The following is a 25,364-nucleotide window of genomic DNA, read 5'->3' as shown; positions in this document are numbered from 1 at the left end:
CAGTGTCTTATTCAATTACATATGAGAGTGTTTTGGTCTGAATGTGATAGCATGGAGATCATCATACTCTCACATACCCTATGCCCTGGCCCGTCGTCAAGTAAAGTGGGGGGGGGGGTATTTGGGGGAAGACGGGGGTGGCTAGGGGGGTATATTATGTGGGAGCATTCGTACAAGAGTGAGTGAAATCGAATTGGCATGATGGAAAAAGAGGCGGAGGGAATTGTTAGCCCATTTCAATTCCGAAAGTGCGCATTTCGCGGATCTTCGCAGGGCTTTGCACAGGAGGGAACTGGAGTCCTACAGTTAACAGCTCCCTTCCTCGCCGAAAGCTTGAGTACCGAGTGTACGGCTGTTTCCAAGACTACCAGCCAACAAGGCAATTGCTTGACCCTCCAGAAATGCGCGCGCGTCATTAAACGAGCCATCGTGCGACCATTCAGTGAATCCAGACTTGGGTCTCATTGGTAGTCCATGACTATACAAATACACGCCGTGACACACATGTAAGTAAATGAGCCTAATGGTGGTGCCAATGCCTTGCGACCCGGAAATTAATTTGCAAGTTCCAGTTAGAAAGGCGATAAATGCTGTAAGGAAAATTTCATCACGAACAAGGTAAAATAAATGTGTTGGCAACTAATATCTCTCAGTAGCTGGTATGAACCTGACTATTTCCTTAGTTTTCTTCAAGTTTATTACATCAGGGCATGGTACCTTGTACATTACGGGAAGGGTGGGTTGGATGGAGGGTCAGAGGAGATGGGGAGGGAGGGTTTAGGCACAGGTGAAGCAGCATTGCCCATCCCGCTTCGGAAGTGCGATGAGTCATTTGCGTCCCATCCGACGGACGGTGCACGGCACTGGGATGTCCTTGGGTAGTATTCAATTCCTCTTTCGCGGTGACACCATCATCTCTTTGGTTGGTCTCAATCCCCCTACCCTCATTCTGGTTGGGGGATTGAGAATTCTCCCGCAGTATCCCTGCCTGTCGTAAAGGGCGACTAAAATGACGGGGAGACATACCCGAAAACTAACCCCTAGTAAGAAAGGCATACTTCCAAACAGCCAAATGGATTTACTGTCTCCGCACGGCCATACAATCCGGCCTTCGATCTACCTAGGTGTTTGCCGCACCTGGAAACCCGCAAGTGAGAGAAGGGGATCCCGGAGGATGAGCGCTCTGGTTTCCAACCCGGTTTTGGAAATCCGGCATGGACCAGGGAGTAATTTGCCTCCTCAGTCCTGGATTTCGCAAAAACGGGTGGCGGGGGCCGATCCAATCCCAGTCAAAGAGCATTCGTCACGTTAACACAAGGGCTGTCAACGAAGTAACCTTCGTTATGCTATAAAAAATATCCTGGAATAGATACAAAAAAGTTATTATTTTCACCTCAAAACTATATACCTTTCCTATTTTTATACATATTCACCAAAAAGATTTAATCATCCGCCTCATCTCTGAACTAGTTTTCAAATTCTTTCTGCATAAAATTCTGCCGCCTGAGATATCAGCCAACCTATGATGATGGCATCTTGAAATTCCTCATCGAAACGAGCACAAAACATGCGCAGTAGCCTAACTTTTCAGTCGTGTTTCCATGTAACACAGTCGCAGAAATCTGTGGAAAACTTTCAAAGGATTCCGATATCGTAAAACGCCAGTTTACTCGAACTTTTTCATCAATTTTCAGGCGCAGTTCATTGCTCACCACAAACGGGGGCGGCTACATCTGTCATGAGCGTCATGGACATTTATCCGTTCACTCTTTAACGAGAGACAACACTGACATTCTCAACTCTTGTCACTCATCACATTTGGTCCATAGAGAGCACAAATTTCCCTATGACGAATGTCAGCAGCTTTGAAGTTTTTTAATCATTAGAACCATTATCACTGAACGGACTTCACATTTGGCGGGAATTTCAATTGTACTGTTCATTTTGACTCGTTGCTGTAAACAAACGACAAGCGACTCGACCTTCCAACCACTGCAGTTCGAGGCGTACTCACCTACTGTATGCGTCAATGCAGCGACTATTCGGCTCCCTCCATTAATACTCACGCTACACGAAAACGGAGGTGTCTTTCCAGACAGCCCTCGTATATTTTGAAATAAGATTTTGGAATGGGACCTCTTTTTTTCCGCAATTCTTTCACTTGCCCCTCCAAAGTCAATGCTTAAACAACCGAGCATAATGTTTCTGAACACTCCAATGCATGGTACGAAGAACGGAATGAAAAAAATCGTGCTTCGCCCATTACAAGGCAATCAAAATCAGAATTCACAGTGTCTTATTCAATTACATATGAGAGTGTTTTGGTCTGAATGTGATAGCATGGAGATCATCATACTCTCACATACCCTATGCCCTGGCCCGTCGTCAAGTAAAGTGGGGGGGGGGGGTATTTGGGGGAAGACGGGGGTGGCTAGGGGGGTATATTATGTGGGAGCATTCGTACAAGAGTGAGTGAAATCGAATTGGCATGATGGAAAAAGAGGCGGAGGGAATTGTTAGCCCATTTCAATTCCGAAAGTGCGCATTTCGCGGATCTTCGCAGGGCTTTGCACAGGAGGGAACTGGAGTCCTACAGTTAACAGCTCCCTTCCTCGCCGAAAGCTTGAGTACCGAGTGTACGGCTGTTTCCAAGACTACCAGCCAACAAGGCAATTGCTTGACCCTCCAGAAATGCGCGCGCGTCATTAAACGAGCCATCGTGCGACCATTCAGTGAATCCAGACTTGGGTCTCATTGGTAGTCCATGACTATACAAATACACGCCGTGACACACATGTAAGTAAATGAGCCTAATGGTGGTGCCAATGCCTTGCGACCCGGAAATTAATTTGCAAGTTCCAGTTAGAAAGGCGATAAATGCTGTAAGGAAAATTTCATCACGAACAAGGTAAAATAAATGTGTTGGCAACTAATATCTCTCAGTAGCTGGTATGAACCTGACTATTTCCTTAGTTTTCTTCAAGTTTATTACATCAGGGCATGGTACCTTGTACATTACGGGAAGGGTGGGTTGGATGGAGGGTCAGAGGAGATGGGGAGGGAGGGTTTAGGCACAGGTGAAGCAGCATTGCCCATCCCGCTTCGGAAGTGCGATGAGTCATTTGCGTCCCATCCGACGGACGGTGCACGGCACTGGGATGTCCTTGGGTAGTATTCAATTCCTCTTTCGCGGTGACACCATCATCTCTTTGGTTGGTCTCAATCCCCCTACCCTCATTCTGGTTGGGGGATTGAGAATTCTCCCGCAGTATCCCTGCCTGTCGTAAAGGGCGACTAAAATGACGGGGAGACATACCCGAAAACTAACCCCTAGTAAGAAAGGCATACTTCCAAACAGCCAAATGGATTTACTGTCTCCGCACGGCCATACAATCCGGCCTTCGATCTACCTAGGTGTTTGCCGCACCTGGAAACCCGCAAGTGAGAGAAGGGGATCCCGGAGGATGAGCGCTCTGGTTTCCAACCCGGTTTTGGAAATCCGGCATGGACCAGGGAGTAATTTGCCTCCTCAGTCCTGGATTTCGCAAAAACGGGTGGCGGGGGCCGATCCAATCCCAGTCAAAGAGCATTCGTCACGTTAACACAAGGGCTGTCAACGAAGTAACCTTCGTTATGCTATAAAAAATATCCTGGAATAGATACAAAAAAGTTATTATTTTCACCTCAAAACTATATACCTTTCCTATTTTTATACATATTCACCAAAAAGATTTAATCATCCGCCTCATCTCTGAACTAGTTTTCAAATTCTTTCTGCATAAAATTCTGCCGCCTGAGATATCAGCCAACCTATGATGATGGCATCTTGAAATTCCTCATCGAAACGAGCACAAAACATGCGCAGTAGCCTAACTTTTCAGTCGTGTTTCCATGTAACACAGTCGCAGAAATCTGTGGAAAACTTTCAAAGGATTCCGATATCGTAAAACGCCAGTTTACTCGAACTTTTTCATCAATTTTCAGGCGCAGTTCATTGCTCACCACAAACGGGGGCGGCTACATCTGTCATGAGCGTCATGGACATTTATCCGTTCACTCTTTAACGAGAGACAACACTGACATTCTCAACTCTTGTCACTCATCACATTTGGTCCATAGAGAGCACAAATTTCCCTATGACGAATGTCAGCAGCTTTGAAGTTTTTTAATCATTAGAACCATTATCACTGAACGGACTTCACATTTGGCGGGAATTTCAATTGTACTGTTCATTTTGACTCGTTGCTGTAAACAAACGACAAGCGACTCGACCTTCCAACCACTGCAGTTCGAGGCGTACTCACCTACTGTATGCGTCAATGCAGCGACTATTCGGCTCCCTCCATTAATACTCACGCTACACGAAAACGGAGGTGTCTTTCCAGACAGCCCTCGTATATTTTGAAATAAGATTTTGGAATGGGACCTCTTTTTTTCCGCAATTCTTTCACTTGCCCCTCCAAAGTCAATGCTTAAACAACCGAGCATAATGTTTCTGAACACTCCAATGCATGGTACGAAGAACGGAATGAAAAAAATCGTGCTTCGCCCATTACAAGGCAATCAAAATCAGAATTCACAGTGTCTTATTCAATTACATATGAGAGTGTTTTGGTCTGAATGTGATAGCATGGAGATCATCATACTCTCACATACCCTATGCCCTGGCCCGTCGTCAAGTAAAGTGGGGGGGGGGGGTATTTGGGGGAAGACGGGGGTGGCTAGGGGGGTATATTATGTGGGAGCATTCGTACAAGAGTGAGTGAAATCGAATTGGCATGATGGAAAAAGAGGCGGAGGGAATTGTTAGCCCATTTCAATTCCGAAAGTGCGCATTTCGCGGATCTTCGCAGGGCTTTGCACAGGAGGGAACTGGAGTCCTACAGTTAACAGCTCCCTTCCTCGCCGAAAGCTTGAGTACCGAGTGTACGGCTGTTTCCAAGACTACCAGCCAACAAGGCAATTGCTTGACCCTCCAGAAATGCGCGCGCGTCATTAAACGAGCCATCGTGCGACCATTCAGTGAATCCAGACTTGGGTCTCATTGGTAGTCCATGACTATACAAATACACGCCGTGACACACATGTAAGTAAATGAGCCTAATGGTGGTGCCAATGCCTTGCGACCCGGAAATTAATTTGCAAGTTCCAGTTAGAAAGGCGATAAATGCTGTAAGGAAAATTTCATCACGAACAAGGTAAAATAAATGTGTTGGCAACTAATATCTCTCAGTAGCTGGTATGAACCTGACTATTTCCTTAGTTTTCTTCAAGTTTATTACATCAGGGCATGGTACCTTGTACATTACGGGAAGGGTGGGTTGGATGGAGGGTCAGAGGAGATGGGGAGGGAGGGTTTAGGCACAGGTGAAGCAGCATTGCCCATCCCGCTTCGGAAGTGCGATGAGTCATTTGCGTCCCATCCGACGGACGGTGCACGGCACTGGGATGTCCTTGGGTAGTATTCAATTCCTCTTTCGCGGTGACACCATCATCTCTTTGGTTGGTCTCAATCCCCCTACCCTCATTCTGGTTGGGGGATTGAGAATTCTCCCGCAGTATCCCTGCCTGTCGTAGGAGGCGACTAAAATGATGGGGAGACATAACCGAAAACTAACCCCTAGTAAGAAAGGGATTCTTCCAAACAGTCTAATGGATTTACTGTATCAGCAGCAGCAGATCAGTGACATCAATTTGCAAGATAAAGTAGCCTTCGTTGGGCCTAAAGACATTTTTTATTTATTTAACTCGCCACGCCAATTGGGCTGCATGGATCGCCCGAATGCAACATGCGGCGGAGTGATCGAGAGGCCGACCGGAGTCCGATCTTTTGATGGTGGATGGGGGCCATACCTGAAACCGGAGGATTGGAAGGTTGTCTCACGCAGCGGCGTAGGAAAGTTAACCCTGAGGCGAGGGAGGGTAGATGCGAAGGCAAACCTCATTTCCCTCTCCAACAGTTGTCAGGAGCCAACCGATGATAGCCCAGCGGCATCTTGAGCCTCTACCTCCCCCCTTGTAAGGGCATCACCCAGAAAGAACCGACAGAGTGGGAAGGAGGGGATTCTAGTGATATACAGCAGTAACGTCTGACCCATAGTGACTCATTGCGGGAGAGGACAGACCAGGAGGGTGTGATCCAGCGCCTGACGGCATGGAGCATTCTGTCGAGGGGATGCTAGACACCCCCTCGGTGTTCCGATACCCACTCGCTCCTACCCATTCGGTCTTCAATGCCAGGAAGAGCGGCGGTATGACTAGCGCAGATAAGTGGGCAATGGCCGCCCTGACGCACACGGGTCGCGGGGAGGTCCCGAGCAGAATGGCACCGGGATGGTGCACGGCAGAGGGCAAGGGTCGGCCCGAAAATCATACTTAAACGGACGCACTGCCGCAGTCGCCAGGATTCGCCGGGTTACGCTCGCCGTGACCGAGTCCTGTACGATTTAGTTACGCTCGCCGTGACTGCGTGCAAGACGACCCGAGGGCCCCTCGACAGACGACTCGGATACGCTTGCCGTGACCGGGTCTGCGGACTCCCCTCAGCGCCCACCGCCGCCCGCTCGCGCATCGCAGTGTACCGGTCTCTCGCTCTCTCTTTCGCGCTACAAGTGAGTACGATGACAATGCCAATCCATGGGAACTGAGGGTCAATAATGTCTCTTTCGCCACTGATCCACTGGTATGATTTCATAGCTCCCCAGGCCGTCTCGGCCCCCTTAAATTCCTAGTGGCGGCGTTCTCCAGGTGACGAAGGCGGTTGCAGCGGCGGCTGCGGGAACGAAGTGTTCCAGGCTCCGGGTCGACCGTGGATTGAAGAGATTCTGAATTCCTTCGGGGAACTGAACTCAGGAGTGAAGCGGGTTGATGGAGTCGACGGGGTTGATGCGACGCTCTCGATCTACAGCCTTGTCCCGAGGGTTTATCGTGGACCTCTGGTTTGGAGCTGAGTGGAAAGAATCAATCAGAAGTTGCGTGCTTTCTGCAGGGATATCGGGGAGTCCTTCGTCGACCTTCAGCCGGCGATCCAATCGTGTAAGAACCACCTGAATCGTTCTTGGTGTTCACTACACGTCGAGGCCGCCAGGTGTGTAGCGGATAGGATATTCGAACACTGCAGGGAATTTTTACATTGAAGTGTAGGTAAGCGTCTAGGTCAAACAGTGGGCCTCTAGAGTCTTCTTTGTAAAATTATGCTGCTTTAAATGAAGTGATGTTCAATGCTAACAATCGTTTATTTAACACGAATCAGATAGCATCGAAAGTAAAATTTTGCCATGGATTTAATATTAATAAGAAGACGATCCTCGTCAAAAAAAAACCCTAATGCCAAGGAAACATCATTTTTATTGGTAGTAAATTGCCGAAGTTTAAAAAAACACAGTCACAGAACCATCACGTGGCAGGTGGTTCATAGTATTATTGCCTAGAAATATACTCGACATTATGCTAACAATCCAAGGAGAAACATTTAATTATGACGAAGAGAAAATCCAAGGAAATGGGAATAATTATTGATGGTCGGTATCAAACAGAATTAGGGGATACAATTACTTGGATCGATATGCATTCATCTTAACAATTGTGGTGGCCGTCTTTTCAATTAATAGGAACCAGATTACTTTACACATATCCTTGAATAGAGAGGTTCTTATATTTTCCGTCAACGATAATGATTCATAATACTAATAAATGAAAAATAACCGAGTATTCCAAGGATGATATATTGAAAAATATTAACTGAATCGAGCCATTGTTATATGCCCATATGGTGTAGACACCCTATAATTCAAGCTGAGTTTTGATTTCGTTATTTCTTCTCGGAATTGGATTGGTTTGATACACTGGCAAGCAATACAGGAAGCCGACGACAGGAAAGGGACAAAAATATATGCTGTGTTTTAACTGACGAGCACCTAATTATCAAGGCGGCTGTACAGTTTAAAAGAAATTAATAATTGACACTTTATTTCCTTATAAATATCACAGAATTCTGTCTAATTCAGCTTCATCGGTTTATTATTTATGCGGTCATTAGTAATATGTACGTATTTAATGTAAATACATCTGCGTACAACAATGAATTTCAAAAATAAATAATCCAATGCAACTGTTACCAAGGCTACACTTGTGTTGTAAGAAACGTCCGAAAATGGGAAACTTAATGTGTAAGTTGAATAAGAGTTTTTTTTAATATATTTATTAGGATATTTTATCAATGTTTTACAGTTTATGAATCAATGATTCGATATATTTAGCCCAATATCACAATCTCAAAATAAAATTTAAAAGAAGTGGATTATAATAATTTTAAAAAGATTAAATGACAAACAATGAAGAATTGTATTTTGTTTGCGATTTCCGAAAAAGATATAACTACTGTATCCCTATCGTTTGGGCTAATTACTGGGTGTTTAAATGCAGGAAGATTAGATTGTGCCCTTTGCAAAGGGTGGTAATGACATTATGTTCTGGAAATGAAAAGGTGACAAATGTAATGATGAAAGCGCAATCAAAGCACTTAGAATAATTCGCTCTCTTGCATTTTCAGGCTGTTGTAAAAGAAATAATCGTGGAGAAGAAGAGTATTTGGAAGATCTGGGAGGTGGGTATGTTGCTAAAGTGGTAGGAGAGTTGGGGGGTAGGTGTGAGGAAGAGGTGGCCGAAGAGTTGGGAGGTGGTTTGCTAGGCGAATCGGAGGGTAGGAATGTTTTAGAGCTGGTGTGGTGGAATTTTAAATTTCGGGATAGTGATGATGATAACAACGAGGATGAAGGGGAGGAATACATAGATGAGGGTGATGCAGATGGTGGCCTTGGGGATGATGCTGTTTCCTTGGATGAAATAAGTGGATTAAATTTCGGTTGTTTGTTGGGGAGGAGCAGTATGGCCAATTCAACGGTCGCAGCCGAAGGGTCTGCCATTAGGAATGAAGGAGCCAACGCCCCCCCAAAAAATCCCCTACTACGAAGCAAGAGTGAACCCATACTGCCGAGACGAGCATCCCGCCCCAGGCGCAATACCATTTGAATAAGGTGAGAACGTAATAAGAGATAAAATACCAACGCAGTGTCAAACACATACACTCAAGCAATATGAAACTTGGTTGTCAACAAATTAAAGTGATGTCTCTCGTTGAATAAAGAGAGTAACTTAGTGATTAGGGTACCGAATTTAAGTGTCTCTCTCTTATCCTTGATTGAAATTATTTAAGGTTTTAAATATTTAGAATTATAATGAGAGGAATTCAGAATCCAATTCTCATGAAATTAATGCCTGTTTGATGACATTATTTTTTGACATATTACTCGATTTATATAATTCGCACACCACACTCATATATTTATATATAACTTGGGTAGCAAAAAACAATAGAAGAACACATAAAAAGAACACTCTTACGTTATTTCTTGATAATTTCGATGGAATTTAGCTCCGTCTTCCTCAGAAGAAACGATAATGCTGCCTGCAGGTATAGGGGAGGTGAGGTATGCGAGAGAAAGAGAAGGGGGCGGGGGAAGGGGGTGAAAGATAGGGTTGGGGGAGTGGAAAGGGCGAAGAGAGGCGAGAGGGGAGCGGAGATGAGAGTAGGAGCAAAAGGGTACAGATGGATTTAATGAATGACCGGAAAAGAAAGCCATTCATTTCCCCACACATACTGCAACATCCAAAACCCAGGTTTCATCTTAAATAGTCGTCATCAGGACTCTGTAAATCGAAACCCAGGCCGCGAACAACAAAATACATGCGGAAGAACCAAATATTTTCCTTTCCGATATGAATTTGTGGAAGCTACTATTTATTTAACTGAAATTATTGATCCTAGCAAGCGCATGCATCCATCATGCGTTCCCTACCTTGGCAACAAGGAGTGAGATGTTTGTTTTCACCTGATTCCACAGTTCACGTTCACGTGCAATGGCGTGGAAAAGAGGAAGTGCACCTGAGACATCAGCCACTCAATCTATTAAAGATAGGGCCTCGTCGCTCAGTGCCAGTTATGAAAAAGAATCTGTCGAAAAGTATTTCATACATAAATTTCCACAGAGTTGAGCCGGGAGCAATTGAATATTCATTAGGCTTATCTAAAACTGGGTTCCTTTTTTTATTACGGGTTTCAACAGTTATCTCTGCTGTTCTGAGTGCCTCAAAACTATATAAGACACCAAGCCCCATAGTTAATTAAGTTTCCTTACTTCTATGACATTTTTTCCGCTTGTTAGTAGGTATTTCTTCCGGGAGCATAACCTGTCCTCTTGCTGCTGACGAAATCCGCCGGGCTTTTTTATTCAGTTTGGAAACCAAAATTGCAGAGTCCTGAACTATTATTTTATGCTATTTCAAATCCTATTTATGATAGGAATAAACTGGTATTACTCCTTTGAATAACAATAAAATTATCGAGAGGTATGAGAGGTATTGGCGATATAATCATTCAGTTTGGTCTGCAGCGCGGATCAGTAACCTTTATTGACGCGGTAACTAGGTGACAAGTCAGCAAAGTTAAACCTTTAAAATGTATTGAGACCAGTTCCATGAGCATTTTTTTAAAATATTGTCGTAAAACCCATGTATGTCTGCTGTGAATACCTCATTGGTAAATGTACCCTCATTCTCCCTCAGTTCAGATCCTCCCGTGACTTTGCTGATGAAATTTAACTCTTAAACTGACAAGCCGATAGTTCACCACAAACACTCGGAAAAATTGTAAGAAAAAAATGTTCTAGTTTAGGAGATATTGTTAAGTACTTTATGATTTTTCGTGCGCAAGGACGGCTCTGGTGACGAATAGTAGGCCCTGGATCGTAAACTAGACAATGAGCATGGGGTAAGCGTGACCCGGCAGATAGAGGAAGAAGTGCGTCGGATTTACTCAAAATTTCGAAAAAAAAATGTTTTAGTATTGGAGATATGATCTCAAAAGGTTTTCTTTTCACTAAAAAAGCGGTAACGCTCGGGCTAACTTAGCTTTAGTTATCTTTCTGGGGCCGTATCTCATACACTGCGTCATTAATATCGGTGTTGCAATTGCTAGTGATTACAGGGAGATTTAATTAGCTACTTCGTGCGAAATTATAAATTTTGGTATGACTGAAAAAGGGTTATTTCCATTAAATAAATAAATAAAATATATCCATCGCATTCCGGCCGGCCGTGGTCGTGGGCCAGGTTCAGTCGAGTGAATTTAAGATGTATTTCTTTCTCCCACACCTGAATAACTATGATCAGTATAAATGACTACATTTTCTGGCATTTTCAGATTTTTTTCTCTTTGTTTAATGGAATTATTGCCATTTTGGGTATTGTTTACGACAAAATCTATTAACTATTTTTTTATTGCGGCTGTAGGATCCTTCCTTATCCCGGATCTAATGTGAATGCTCTACACCCTTCCCTGTGTGTATTCGAATACTTTGATAAAAGTGCCAGGCACCTATTTTAGGCATTAAAAGTATTGTTATCTTTCCTTTGAACTTTTGAAATTGTATCCTTAAAATCCGTATGTTGGTAGTAGAAAGCGATTTGTAATTTGGGATAGTTCAAGACCGATGGTTCTGTGGGCCAAGTTATTGGAATTGCGCACTCAAAGAAAGGGGTACATGTGAGTTGATACCTAAGAGTTGTGCAGTGTATCTTTAACGAATCGTGAAACGAAAATCCACAATTTAGTCGAATATAATATTGTACTGAGTTCACTATGGAAATGGACTGAAAAGAGCACACGAAAAATTGTTATTACAGGGAGAACTAATGTGCAATTTTACTGATTAAAATTTTACTAGCCATGGATGATAGTGCAGGAGCTGTTGTACGCGCAAATCCTAATAGGAAAGTGTACAGTAAAGTTATCAATAAAATACCTGATGATATTCTTTTGAATCCTGATATTCAAAAAGCGTGTAATGTTCTTCCTAAGAATTATGATTTCGAAATAATGAAAACTATTTGGCGAATCAAGAGTTCAAAATCTAAGCGAGTGGGGTTGCAGGTAATGTATCATCATGTTGCACAAAAAAGTAATACTTAAACAGAGTTATTGATAGGCGACCATTTACTCTAGATGCCAGAAGGCCTCTTGATGTTTGGTACCACCATTTCCGATATCATTACCGAGTTTACAGATGCAGACACGGTTATAATGGGTGATGTTACATATGGAGCATGCTGTGTGGATGACTTCACTGCAAAGTAAGTCGGACTGAAGTGTATATAACCGTTTCTCTTTTACATCGGTCTGGGAATGCCGTAATTTTAATATGAATTAAATCCCTAATCACTTCCAGTGTTAGCTGACAAATCATCAGTATGCATCCAGGCAAAAGTTGGTTTAATGGTCGCGGTAGTAAAATTCTCTGTATGTCGGGTGTTTGAGTTGATCATATATCTTTTTCCCGCAGCACAGGTAATATATAAAGCGATGTATTTATGTTTAGAATGGGACTCAATGCATACACATTGAAGCAATATAATCATTAAATTATTTTTCATGATAACAATTGCATGAGGTATGTTCAGTGTTAGTTTTGATGTTAATGAAGAAGAGAATATATTTAGACTCTATCACGAAGACTGATATTTATTTCTGGTAGCACGTTTATTAGTAAAATTTTTACTTTCCTGAGATGATTGTATGGTTAAGTTTGTATGAATTAAGATATATGGAGTGATATCTCCTTTGTTCCACGGCACAAGTATGATGATACACTATCACACCACTGCAATATTAAACTCACAAGCTCTGCTCTTCACCAACATGAATTAAAAATTTATGAAGATGTTGTTTTCACCATTACTCTAGTTCTGATGCTAAAGTGATACTCGGGGAATTATTATGTATTTTTATGTCTAAAGCATGACCCCAGAGTGAAATGCCTTATTCCTGTGACTTGAAGCAAAATAAATATTCCTTCTGTAACCCACCACAATCAACATTTTTAAGTTTCTTCAATTTTGAAATGAAATCGCAGTAGATACACCACTTGATACAGAATATATATACATTTTTTATTATTCCACATTCTCAATCTATCCTCTCACCTCATTTGTGGATTACTTAATTTTAACTCTGCCCTCTCATGGAGAGGGATGAAATTGGTTTTTGCTGATTATCCAGGGTCGGTCAGCAGATGCTTACCTATTGATTTCAGTCACCAATTGCTCTACACACAGCCAGACCTCAAAAGGCTATTTCATTATAATTGAATAATTATGAGAAACAATAGGTAATCTATAAATATAGCCAATTTCTCCTTCATATGAATATCTCAGAATCATTAAAAACAATATCCAATGAAACAAGTACAGTATAAATGTGTTTTGGTGATGATTGAGGAAGCCAATGGTGAACCACTTAATTTATTTATCCCACAAAAACATTATGGCACAAATTTGATTGAGTCTTGGTGACTTTGTACTTCTGCCCATGAGGGCAATTGCCATTCCTGATGGCAGAGGAATCATGGCCTTCACTGTTGTCATCACTTGCAATGTTGCACAACAGAGTTGGCCATAGCAACAGAAAAGAAGACTTGTGGGGACTGAAATTTTTCGAATAAGGACTTGGAATGCTAGGATGATGTTTAGGATAGGGAAGTTAGAAAACATGAAACAGGAGATGGAGAAAGGATATTGAGGGAGTTATTGCATCCATAGTTTTAGACTAATATGCAGTGTGAAAAAGAAATGGTGAAGTCAAACAGGCCATGCCAGCCATTTTTTGATGGAGTTAAAGAAAATATTTACTATTGGGTTTTAAAAAGAAGTTGCGAAAGGATATGGAACATTACATGAGAAATTTCTCTGCAATTGTGGAAATGACCCTGTAGGTCTCTGTTGAGCTATGGGTGATGACAAAAAATGAGCCACTCTGATTTACATTATAGGCACATTAAGGGAAGGAAATTATGAAAGAACAGACATAGGCCTCGTGATGGATGGCATAGAGCCCAGTTGACTTATTTGTGCAAACTAAAGCAATGGTTAATGCAATGTATCACTGCCGCTCTTCAACAGTTGTCATGTGTGAGCTGAACAGATTTCAGTTTGTAATGACTGCTACTCATACTGGAGTTAAAGCAATGATACTTGTAGCACATATACATTAAAATCAGGATTGCAATGGATATAATTAAGTTTTTTCACAAATTATGAGACTAAAAATTGTACATTCATTTTTTATTGAAAAATTCTTGTGCATAGTTAAGTATAATACCAATCATTATGAAACCATATAAGGAGCTTCTGAAGGAATAATGAGCTTGTTTTGGCAATTTTTTAATTCTATGAATATTTTTTCTTTTTTTTAGGGCTCTTGGTGTGGATTTATTGGTGCATTATGGTCATTCCTGTCTCATACCTGTGAGCATAACAGATATTCCAGTGCTCTATGTGTTTGTGGACATACAAATCAATTTAGACCATTTTATAGAGACTCTGTGTCTTAACTTCCCACCTGATCAAGTATCAAATCGCTTGGCCCTTGTGAGCACCATACAGTTCGTGAAATCCCTGCATGCATCTGCAAAAATATTACGGGAAAAAGGCCATTCTGTGGTTCTTCCGCAGAGCCGGCCGCTTTCACCTGGGGAAATTCTTGGATGTACAGCGCCATCAGTACCTGACGTTGATAAGGTTATATATTTGGGTGATGGGCGTTTTCATCTGGAAGCAGCCATGATTGCAAATCCAGCACTACGTGCATTCAGGTAAGGACTTGTTTTAGCTAAATAACTATCTACGCCATGAAAATTGCTGAATTAAAAGGATATACTATCAGATAAACTTGAAGGGTACTGATTTACCTGAAAACACTTTGATTTAAAGGAAAAACTGGTGATTCACCCATATACATGATAAATTCATGGGAATGTGAAGCTCATATTGAGGTAAAACTTAAATACTGCAAAAACGTAGAGCAGGGTGTACCTGTATTGAATGTAGCTCACTGGGTCTGATAAAAGTGATATTGTAAAAAAAAAGTCTTTGATTGAGTTGTATACTCTATGGTTTAAATGCAGGTCATCCTGGGTGCTGGGAGTCCTCTGTTCTCTAGACCTTGTTTTCTGAAGCTATATATGAGCCTATTTTAATGTAGTTTTCATGCTGAGATTTAATAAAGTGGGATGGATTAAATTATCAACCCTATGGACAGTAAGTGCGGGTAATCAAATTTAGTATTTCCCTCACTTCTATCTTTGAGAAAATTTCAAATGAGTGGTTAATAACTACCATAAGTATTAATATTAACACTTTGTTGCAACCTTTCATGACAGGTATGATCCCTATGAAAAGAAATTTACAGAAGAGTTCTATGATCATCATAGAATGCTGAACACGAGGCATGAAGCCATAGAAAAGGCAAGGTCTGCCAAGCGCTTTGGTCTGATTTTGGGGACACTTGGACGTCAGGGAAGCCCAAAAGTTTTGGATCAACTAAAGGTAAAAATATGTTATTAGTAAGCATGACCAGTGAATAGTTCAAGATTTTGGGAACTTAATTGAATAAGTCTTTAGATCCTAAAATCATTGGTATCCCAATGCCTACTAGAGGAGAGCACAATAAGCGAGTATGCCATCTGTCAGATGGAATGCTGAATTGTGGATCCCTAGGCTCCTTTCATTAAGTGTAGGCTTAAGCCAATGCAGGTTATCATTTCCTGAAACATCCTATCTATATCATTATCCTACCCTCCCAAATGGCACAAATGACCTGTACTGTTAGTTGCTACCTATGAAAACTACTACTATCCAAATCCTAGTTAAAAATCAATGCTTCTTAGTCATCTAATTATAACTAATTATTTTGCATTGAATTCCAAGCTAGGGTTATAAAGAGTATATAAATGTATATTAAGAACCCCACAGAATCATGTAAAATCAAAATTATATTTGGATTTAAATTAATTTTGAACTTAATAGATTGTTACCACAATGTACATATGGATGTAAATAGATGAATTTTTTCTCCATTTTTCAGCAAATGATAGAAGCATCTGGAGATAAGGAATATGTGACTGTTCTTATGTCGGAAATCTTCCCGAGTAAGCTAAATCTCTTTGGGAATTATGTTGATGCTTGGGTTCAAGTTGCATGTCCCCGGCTATCAATAGACTGGGGCCATGAATTCAAACAACCTTTGCTGACTCCATATGAAGCAATAGTTGCCCTTGGACATGGCGATGCTTCATGGAGGAAGAAAAAAGATGAGTGCAAGTGTACCAGCAATGGGGAAGAGAAAGGGCAGTGTAACCTTAGTCCTTCCTATCCGATGGACTTTTATGCTTATGGAAGCCTCGGACCATGGACTCCAAACCATAAACCACCTGTGCAGAAGACTAAAAAGGAGAAAGTGTAGTACATTGTGAGGGAATTTTATTTGTTTAAAATAAAATATATGTGATAAATTTTATCTGAAATATGTGTGTGTTCTGATTACCATTTTGGGATGGGACGTATGTATTCAATTGTTGGAAATTTGAAATTACATTGAGTGTCCTTGTTTACGGTAAAGGAGAGAAGTGCATTTAATATGGTAAGTGAATAAATTCATTACTCTATAAATGCTCTATAACTCTGGTTGTCGAGGAGCAATTACTGTACAGGATGGAGCAATATCATGGAATACATGGGTGGCCAATTATGCTGAGCTTAAGTGTAATAAGGTCAAAATCCTGTGCAGTGCATAGGCATATCCATCCAAAACCCGGGCACTTGTGGTTTAAAACAAAAGATAGATAATATAATACAAATAATAAAAAATATGGATATAAAATGAAAGAAGTAAAGGTAAGACTGAAAGTTGGTGGGAAATAGATACAACCAGTTCAGTTTGCAGATGATCAAGGTTTAGTTACCCAGCCCGCCAAAGGGGTTACAATCATTGCTGAGTGTATTAGAAAAGAATGATGGGCATGGGATGAGAACCTATGTTAAAAAGCCTAAGGCTGGGAGGTTTAATAGTAAGAGAAAAGCTAAGTGGGTTGCTAAAATAGGAGGCCAAAAAATGGAGCAAATGGAACAGTTTACTTATCTTGGCTTTGTTTTAGAGTAAGATGATGAAAATAATGAGGGTATAAGTAGGCAGTTACATTAGGGAAATGGCCTGGGAGAGCAGGTGTGTGGCAGGTTTTAATGACTATGTAAAGAAATATGGGCTATCAAATGAATTTTACACTGCAGATAAAGACAGAGCCAGAAAAAACTTTCACTATGGCAACTTTCAGATGCTGAATTTTATCAATTATAGCCTGCATAAAATGATGAGATTAAAAAGACATTGTAAACTTAAAATGAATGTTCCTACAGTCGTGAAGCAATGGAAAATGAAATAACCATGACGGTAAACTTGATTGGCCTTGGGTATGTTTTAGGGGGGAAGGTGGAAACAATGTGACAAATCAGTGGAAATTGGGAAACACGCACTTGGGTGTGTTTGGGAAACATTGACCCACGTGTACCTTAATCTCACACAAACAATGCCGAAATAAATAAGAAAACAGACTTATAACCACTTGATTACCAGGGTGTGTTAAGGAATTACAGTCCCTCTTGAATCGCAATCACACACACACACTCAGGGTTTTCAAGGAAATCTCCCATGCCAGGGACTCATTGTGCTTACACATAAATGAAAATTAATTTGAAAAAAATGAAAATATGCATGCATCTGTTTTATAACTTTGTATTCATCTGTATGATTGATGGGTCACTGGCAAAGGTGGAATCCTTGTAAACCCTGAACAAGTGAGTGAGTGCGATTCACAAAGGTCTAACACACCCGAGTGACTGAACTTGGGTACTTTTTTAGTTTTAAATTTTTTTTAAATTTTCATTTCAAAAAAAAATTTTAATTCCTGTGTGAGTACAACGGGTCCCTGGCTTAGGAGATATCCAGGAAAACCCTGAGGTCTGTATGAACGCGATTCACAAGAGTGACGTGTTACTCCTTAACATACCCTAGTGATCGAGTGATTGTAAGGCTGTTTCTGTATTTATTTTTGCATTGTTCGTATTTGATTGATGTACACGTGGGTCACTGTTTTCCAAATACACAATAGTGACCGAGTGTGTGTTTTCCATTGTAGTAGTAGATTTGAGGGGAGGCGACCGACAGCTAAGGTCATTTGCGCCATAGGGGATGCACAGGAAAGGATGAAGGGTGGAGAGAAACCCGGCGTCGGCATTAGCCTACTCTTTACGAAAGGCGCCAAGGGGTCCGCAGTTTAACGTCCCATCCGACGGACGGCGTACTCACTCAAAGTGCCCTCCACAAAGCACCTCAAGTAGGGATCGAGATACCTCTGAAAAATATTCAACACCGCCGGGATTTGAACCCGCGCCCTCAGGGTGGGAAGCCAGTACGTTAGCCCCCGCACCATCTCGATCCCTGTGTTTTCCATTTTCCCCTAACTTCTGGCATTGTTTTTACCTACTCCCCTTAAACCCAGTGCCAATCAAGTTTACGGTAAAAAGACATTGTAATTATCCTCGAAACTCAGACTCAGCCATGGTATTTATCCCACCCCCTAAAATTAACGTCCGAAGCCAACGGTTCTCGGCGATATCTGCCGATCGCATACAATTTTGAGAGGGACTGCAAGAGCATGGGCGGAATGTGTAAAGTGAGTTTCATATGAGGGAGGGAGCTGTTGGTTAAAAGATTGGATGAGATGGTGCTTGACCAGTGCTGACGACTGTAGAAAGGAAAATGGGCGGGAGAGTTCCGTTGAGTGAAGCACTGGCTACGAAAAGATAAGGCCTCGCTGGCTGGGAAGCAAATTACGTTGTGAAAGTTTTTAGTATCTGATTTTTAATTTCATACTTCCATATTCTACCTTAAGCGGCGAATTCAAAGAGACATTGCAGTCAGATGCAGAGAAACTACTTGTACACGACAAAAGCGTACTAGTATCACCCGTCGATATACATACGAACGCGAGTTTTTCGGGGTTCCCAAATAATTCGCCTAAACCGACGGAGAAATCGCGGGATTTGAATCCAGGTCAAAGTGAATGGTTTTTTGTGCGGAATTGCAGTCATTCGCGACGCTTTGACCGGGCTGTCACAATCCAGCAATTAATCTGGAAAGCCAGCGTTTCTCTGCGATAAACGAAGGGTCGAATTATGAGACCTTGGCGGGGGTGGGGGGAACTGCCGCTGATTCCCATCCCCGTACCTGCGCTGCTGTAAAATGTATGAGACCCCTTCAACTAATGGGACGAATCTGAAGAGTTGAGATAGTTTCCAACGATACGATGCAGGTAAAGCCGCTGTACGAAGAAATGGCTTTGAGCGATTCAGGCCTAGGTCTGAATGAGGCCTCTTTCCGGATATCCTTCCACAAGGGCTTCTTCTTTTTCTTGTTTTGCGTCCGACTAGATTTCGGCTATCACTGCTACTTCTCAGCTATCTCAAGCTATGTAAATGTTAGGCAATGAGTGCCAGGCAAAAGGAAGTTTCTTCCCTCGCACGTTTTAGGGCGAGGGAAGAAACCTTCAGATATTTGATAGGAGTTGTACCTTTTCACAATTATTTCCTGCGCTACATTAAATCATCGTTCGCATAATATGCTACCGTATGCATACATTCCTTTTTTTCGGAAAAGCTTGTCTTAATAGATGTGTACTTAAAGTTTGAATACTTAAACATTTAGAAAGAAAAGACTCCGTAGTATAATTACTACTTGTATTTATGCGATTGATTTTCCAGTCTTACTGGAAACATGAGTAAACGCTGCTGAGCGGGGAGGAGCTCACACCTAATTCCTATTGTGTGGCAAAATACTGTGGGAAACATTTCAACCGGCTGATTCATCACACTGTAATGGTTATTTGATCTGAACCACATACTATTTTATAAAAAATTGTATTACGCGACGTGGGCGAAATCTAAGAATGGATGAATGAGAGGAAATACTCGGTCGTCTGTTGATTCACAGCTGGTGTCGTTGGGGTTTGAGTAGAGGCAAGGTCTCTCTGTACCTACGTCCTCCGGCTGTGCAATGCGCCCATAGACCAAACGCTAACCAGGTAATCAATGCCTTACGACTCCCGCCTAAGAGCCGTAAAGCATTCTAGCATGACGTATTCCTCTGTTTACGATGGGGAGAGACGTACAGAGGTTCCGTGGGGCATACACGCCTAACCTCCCTCAGGGTTGAGAGATACTGGATATTTTCCGCGAACAGCTTAGCTTATACCTTCGACTATTCTCGTTGAGGTCTTAGATTACCGTGGGAACCTGGTGCATTTCCAATTAATTGTGCAAAATTCAAATGAACAGGGAATGGAAAAAATTATTCCAACTGAAATGTTAATGAATTCTTAGGAGTTTACATGACATGAAAATCTAGATCCCAAGCGTTAGCGTACTGGATGCTCATTACTTGCCTCGCTTTCCGAAGACAGCCCACCTTTCTTCCCTGCCCGATGCCAAATCTAGTAGACATTTTAGATAGATAGATCTTTTTGTTTGAGAGAATAATAAATTTGCGTTTAAACAAATAATAATAAGGTAGCCTACCGTAAAGGCCGAGAACATTTCACCTTACTCTCGTATGCGTACTGGTTGAAGCCATACGTGCAATATAATGAAAAGCTGAGGTTCGTATTTCGAGGTCCCGACTAGCGCAAGGGATACCAGGGCGAAATATATTCAAGATTTCCTTATCTGCTTGCTGCAAGGCGACGAAGGCCAGTTTGAACGACATGTCGAAATCGATGGCTCGGCGTTCCCATTTTTTTCATCAATTTCTTGACAAGCGACATCCCAGTTGATGTCAAAAAACTATTGAGTAGTTCTCCAGCTACCGGGAATCTAACGCCGACCCCTTGGGTGGGAAGCTAGTCGAATATCCGATGAGTCAATCGGATACGCAGGAGTGAAATCCCAAGTATTCGGAGACATCCGAAATGGGGCAGTTGCTCATATTCAGGGGGCGCGGTAGGTTCAAAATAACGCCGTAGTCTAAATGAAACGCTTTGATATCGACAATGGAAAAATCCCACACCAATATTACGGCGTATCTGCGTTCTACATTTATTATTCACCAGACATTGTGTTCTCAATTCTATTTGTATGTGTAAACTTCTTTATGGGAAAAATTCTAATTGATTTCCGTCGCATAATCATATTTATTGCCGATATTGTCTCCCACTGGTCATCAAATTCACAAGTTTTAATTCATTTGGCGAAAACTTATCTCGTAACATTTTGGAAATATTTTCAGTCTTATCTATAATTTTCTCCTAAGGTGCGTTGACTTTTTTTAATATATTGTAAGTCAGCAAATCCTTTTTATCTTTCACCATAATAAATATAGCTTTCACGCAAATTAATGTGCATGTTTAAAGAACATGTTTATGTGACATATAATTATCTTACTTTAATTTTATGAAATACGATTACATATTTCAATTTTATTGCCGATCTGTTCGCGTTCAGCTGAGTCCCTACCAAATGCCCTCCTCCTTTTCCCTCTCCCTTGTCTATTCCCACCCTCGGGAATAATCCATCAAACCCTGAAACGCGAAACTTCGCCCCCTACTCTTTCTTCGCCCACCAATCCTCTGCTTCCTCCTTCCCCTCCAGCAGTCTCTTTTCGTGATCTTACATCGATCAGGTTGTTCATTCTTCGCTTCGATCTGCGGGTCATACCTAGATATATGAAAACCGGGCGATTCTAGGCGTTTCGAAGAGTAAGGTATTCATTAATCTCCTATTATTTCCTTCGGTAACCCAAATACCCAAAAAACATCGCGGAATAGTAGCCAGCTGAACATGAAATTTTCCTCAACTCAATTTTTTCATTTGTTACGTTAATTTTATATGTTTATTCCCATGAGATTCTTAAATTTGATAATATTTAAAGGCGTCCTTAATTAAAGGCATCTCATCACGTTAACCTTCGAAGCGAGGTTTTTTAACGCCTGAAGGGACTTTTGATGATCGATTTGAATACTGCAAAATACTGCCCACGTGTGTTCCTATGGAGCATGCTCGGGAGACGTGAAAATGTTCTGGTAAAGGATGATTGCGTGGTTATTTAGTGGTATTTACCTAGAAGTCAAATTAACCTTGAAAAAACGCTAGAAATGAAAAAGTCCGATTATCAGAATTCAAATTTCGCGCTTAAATATACGCGAACTATATAATTATTCTTCTCTGTATCTTTTCAGTAATCCCGTGAATGATTGTGATGGTGCATTTGCAGAGCGTCTTGAGAGACGATTCCTCCGTCTGGCACATTTTCCTTCCTTGGAACTAAAGCCTTCCCTCCTCTGGTAATAAATATCCTGGCACTAGTTTATAAGAATGACACTACCAGAATTGAAATCTCATATTGCTTCATTTTTATTGGTTAAAATGTACTAAATTCAAAAAGATGCAATTTTGACTAGTAAATTAAATCTTATGATTTGCAGATCCCTCATCTTACCTTCTGCCGTTCCCTTGTCATCAGCTGATTTATTGGTTTCTTCTCCCTGCGCTGTAATGACATTCCGGATGTTTTGACGCTTTGAAAAGGTAGTAATTTTCACTATTGCCCGTACTTAATTTATTAACTTATCAAATTGCAATTCAAATAATTTGCGACAGATTTATTTGTGCTGTCAGATTTTGTGACTATCCTCAGTTTTCACTCTAAACAGATTGTGAGTTTAGGTATCATAGAGAGAAGTTTGAACATTATTGTGTGTCTGGAGGCTCACCCTATGGCAAGCATGAAATTGGAAGGATTCAATGTTGCTCCAATTCTCATGGCCCAACTTTGTCTAAATTTCAGGCTACTACATTTACATAGTATTAGGTTAATATAGTATTATAACATAATACATAGTATTAGGTTGTAGTTTATTTAGGTCTCTATCCTTCATTAAGGAGGGAAGATGAACAAAACTATTTATTCAACGCAGTTATGAACAATTTACTGACACTATACATAGTGGTTTACCAAATTTTGGGAGAGAGATATTTTAAGATCTGGGGTGTTTCTCGGTAAACTTCTGATTCTGGTGTATTCGTGAATATTTTAATGTTCTTAAATCATTTTAAAATACATTCATTACGTAAGGTCTTAAAAATTAATCCTTATGTATTTTTCAATAAATTTGATCATTCAGAACAGCAAGATTGTTCTAAGATAGCTTGATTATAAATCCATAGTCTATTGATGAATCTGCTGCCCCTTTCATAAATGGCTGGCTGGGACACTACAAAGAATAAACACAATGTCTTGTCTACTAGCATTGCATACTACTATATATTCTTATCTCTTCGACGGCTGTTTTTGCAGTTACCACTGGTTCCTTGTCTTGGTGGATTGTAGTATACTTGTTATACCATTCCTTAATAAATTTTAAAGTTCCAGTAACTTTTCGAGCTCTGTATTTTGTGGTAATTGTTGATTTCAGCTTTGCACATGATAATGCTTAATTATTGTAGTGCTTAAAAAGCAGCAATTTTGTGTAAAAAAAACATTTGCCTTGACCGGGATCACTGTCAAGGCAAATGATTTTTACACTATGAAAATGTTGCTTTGTAATGCATATTAGCGGTCAACCCCAGCAAAAGTTTCTGCCGCGGCATCACACAGTTTCTTGGAATTGACTTAAAAAGGTTTTCAATCATAGTTTGAATTTTCATTATTTTCTGCTGCCCTGGTCATTCATATTTCATCAACATCAATTTTTTGGTTCCCGCAAGGATCTGTGTTTCTTGTTGAGGTTTTGAATGTTGCCTTAAATCATATTTTTGAAGCGGGTGTAATAAATTATCCTTAAGTTCTTGAAAGTTCACTGGTTAGATTTCTAATTTAATGCAGATCCTGTTATTGCATTATTTTCCCCATTATCATCATTTAGGATCAAATAATTCACGGTTGATTTGTTTCTACAGTGGTTTCCTGAATCTCTTCAGTTTTCACTCAAACTGAAGTTCTTGAACTTTGGTATCGGAGAGACAGGTTAGCATGGCATTAAAACTCTGATTTAATGTCACTCTAATTCCTGTGATCCCCACTTTCTCTAAATTTCTGGCAACTACATTATAATCTCATGGGCCCTGGAGATATTCATGATATTAGCTAGTAGTTAATTTTATTTGTATCTCTATCCATCATTAAAGTGTGAAGCTGAACAGAAATTAATTACAAATATGGTTATGAAAAATATGCCAACATTATGCTCAGTGGTACTTCTAAATTCTTGACTGCAAATGATCTTACCTGAACATCGTCCATTTTCAAAAGTGAATTCGACTAACTAGGTTTTATTTACTCGTGGACTTCATTAAAGTTGTTAATATTTTTTGTAATGAGCCAAGGTGTACGCATACTTTTACTCAACCTGCAACTGCACAACTTTTTCAGGGAAGTACCACTCAGTAGTTTCAATGAAAGGTTCAAAATTTCCCTACTCTGCCAAGGGAATTATTTACAAATTGCCACATTTACTAAATGGGAACAGGAGCATTTGATTAATTTGTAAAATGAGATACATTGCATAACAAGAGATCTCTAGGCTGCTCTCTTTTCATTCTAACAATAATTATTTAGTATTCAGTTACTCTTTGATTAGACTATGGAAGAACCATATGCATATTTCAATTTTTTCTCCCTTTCGATTTATATTATTGTAATGCTTACATCTTTTCTTCTACATTGTTAATACTATATGCTACTGAGTACACTTCAATATTAACGGTTGACTACCAGGAACTTCAATTTTTTTCTGATAGTTCATAATAACAATAATTACAAAGCCAAATGTTTCGTATGATAAAATTGTTCAATACGAGCTGAAACACTCAAAATCCTTGCACGATTGTAATTAAGTCATTATGTATCATATTTAGGTGATGTTTTTTCCATTTATTGCAATTAGTGCTGTCATATTTACAAATTGAGTAGCTTCAGCCATGATGTGGGGGAAGTCAAACATAATGAATAACTGATCGTAGCACTTTTCCTCGTGATAAAATTTTATTTAAATTTTTATGTAATACATCGAAACACGGTCATAAAATAAAAATTTTATCAAGCGGAAAAGTGCCAAGATTAGTTATTCATAATGTCATATTTCAATCATATTGATTTTGCTGATTTACTAGGAAGGGCTATTAAGATGTGAAAATAATTTTTAAATATTTGTGTACATTTTCGTGAATAATTTGGAAGTTGATTCAACAAGGAAACAACAATTGTGAAGGAATTTTGGAAACTTGAATGCACTGGCTAATTAGATAGCAAGTTATTTAACACCAAGTGGGCTTGTGAATATTTGGGAATTTGGCAGGTATTTTTCACTATTTTACTTTCTGGAAATTCTGCCTTCATTTGCCTCTTAAAAGTTGCTTGTATGAAATTT

At 40.5% G+C, this 25,364-nt stretch overlaps 1 protein-coding gene and 1 long non-coding RNA gene across 2 annotated transcripts; both read left to right on the top strand.

Annotated features, from left to right (window-relative positions):
• The first annotated feature begins 11,601 nt into the window (after nucleotides 1-11,601).
• On the top strand, nucleotides 11,602-16,408 carry Dph1 (diphthamide biosynthesis 1). The gene is made up of 5 exons (XM_071593694.1): nucleotides 11,602-11,989; nucleotides 12,062-12,189; nucleotides 14,307-14,705; nucleotides 15,273-15,438; nucleotides 15,977-16,408. Exons 1-5 carry the CDS (start codon nucleotides 11,786-11,788, stop codon nucleotides 16,352-16,354), a joined length of 1,275 nt encoding a protein of 424 aa, XP_071449795.1. The 5' UTR covers nucleotides 11,602-11,785; the 3' UTR covers nucleotides 16,355-16,408.
• Nucleotides 16,409-21,932: 5,524 nt separating this feature from the next.
• LOC139695490 (uncharacterized) lies at nucleotides 21,933-22,518 on the top strand. Its single transcript, XR_011702319.1, has 3 exons — nucleotides 21,933-22,019; nucleotides 22,176-22,280; nucleotides 22,422-22,518. It is a non-coding gene; the product is annotated as an uncharacterized lncRNA (long non-coding RNA).
• Nucleotides 22,519-25,364: the final 2,846 nt, after the last annotated feature.

Source organism: Hetaerina americana, unplaced genomic scaffold (genome assembly GCF_022747635.1).
Source record: "Hetaerina americana unplaced genomic scaffold, ioHetAmer1.1.p SCAF_6, whole genome shotgun sequence".
NCBI lineage: Eukaryota > Metazoa > Arthropoda > Insecta > Odonata > Calopterygidae > Hetaerina > Hetaerina americana.
Note: the sequence above shows the minus strand (reverse complement) of the source record. Positions and strands in the feature narration are given on the sequence as shown.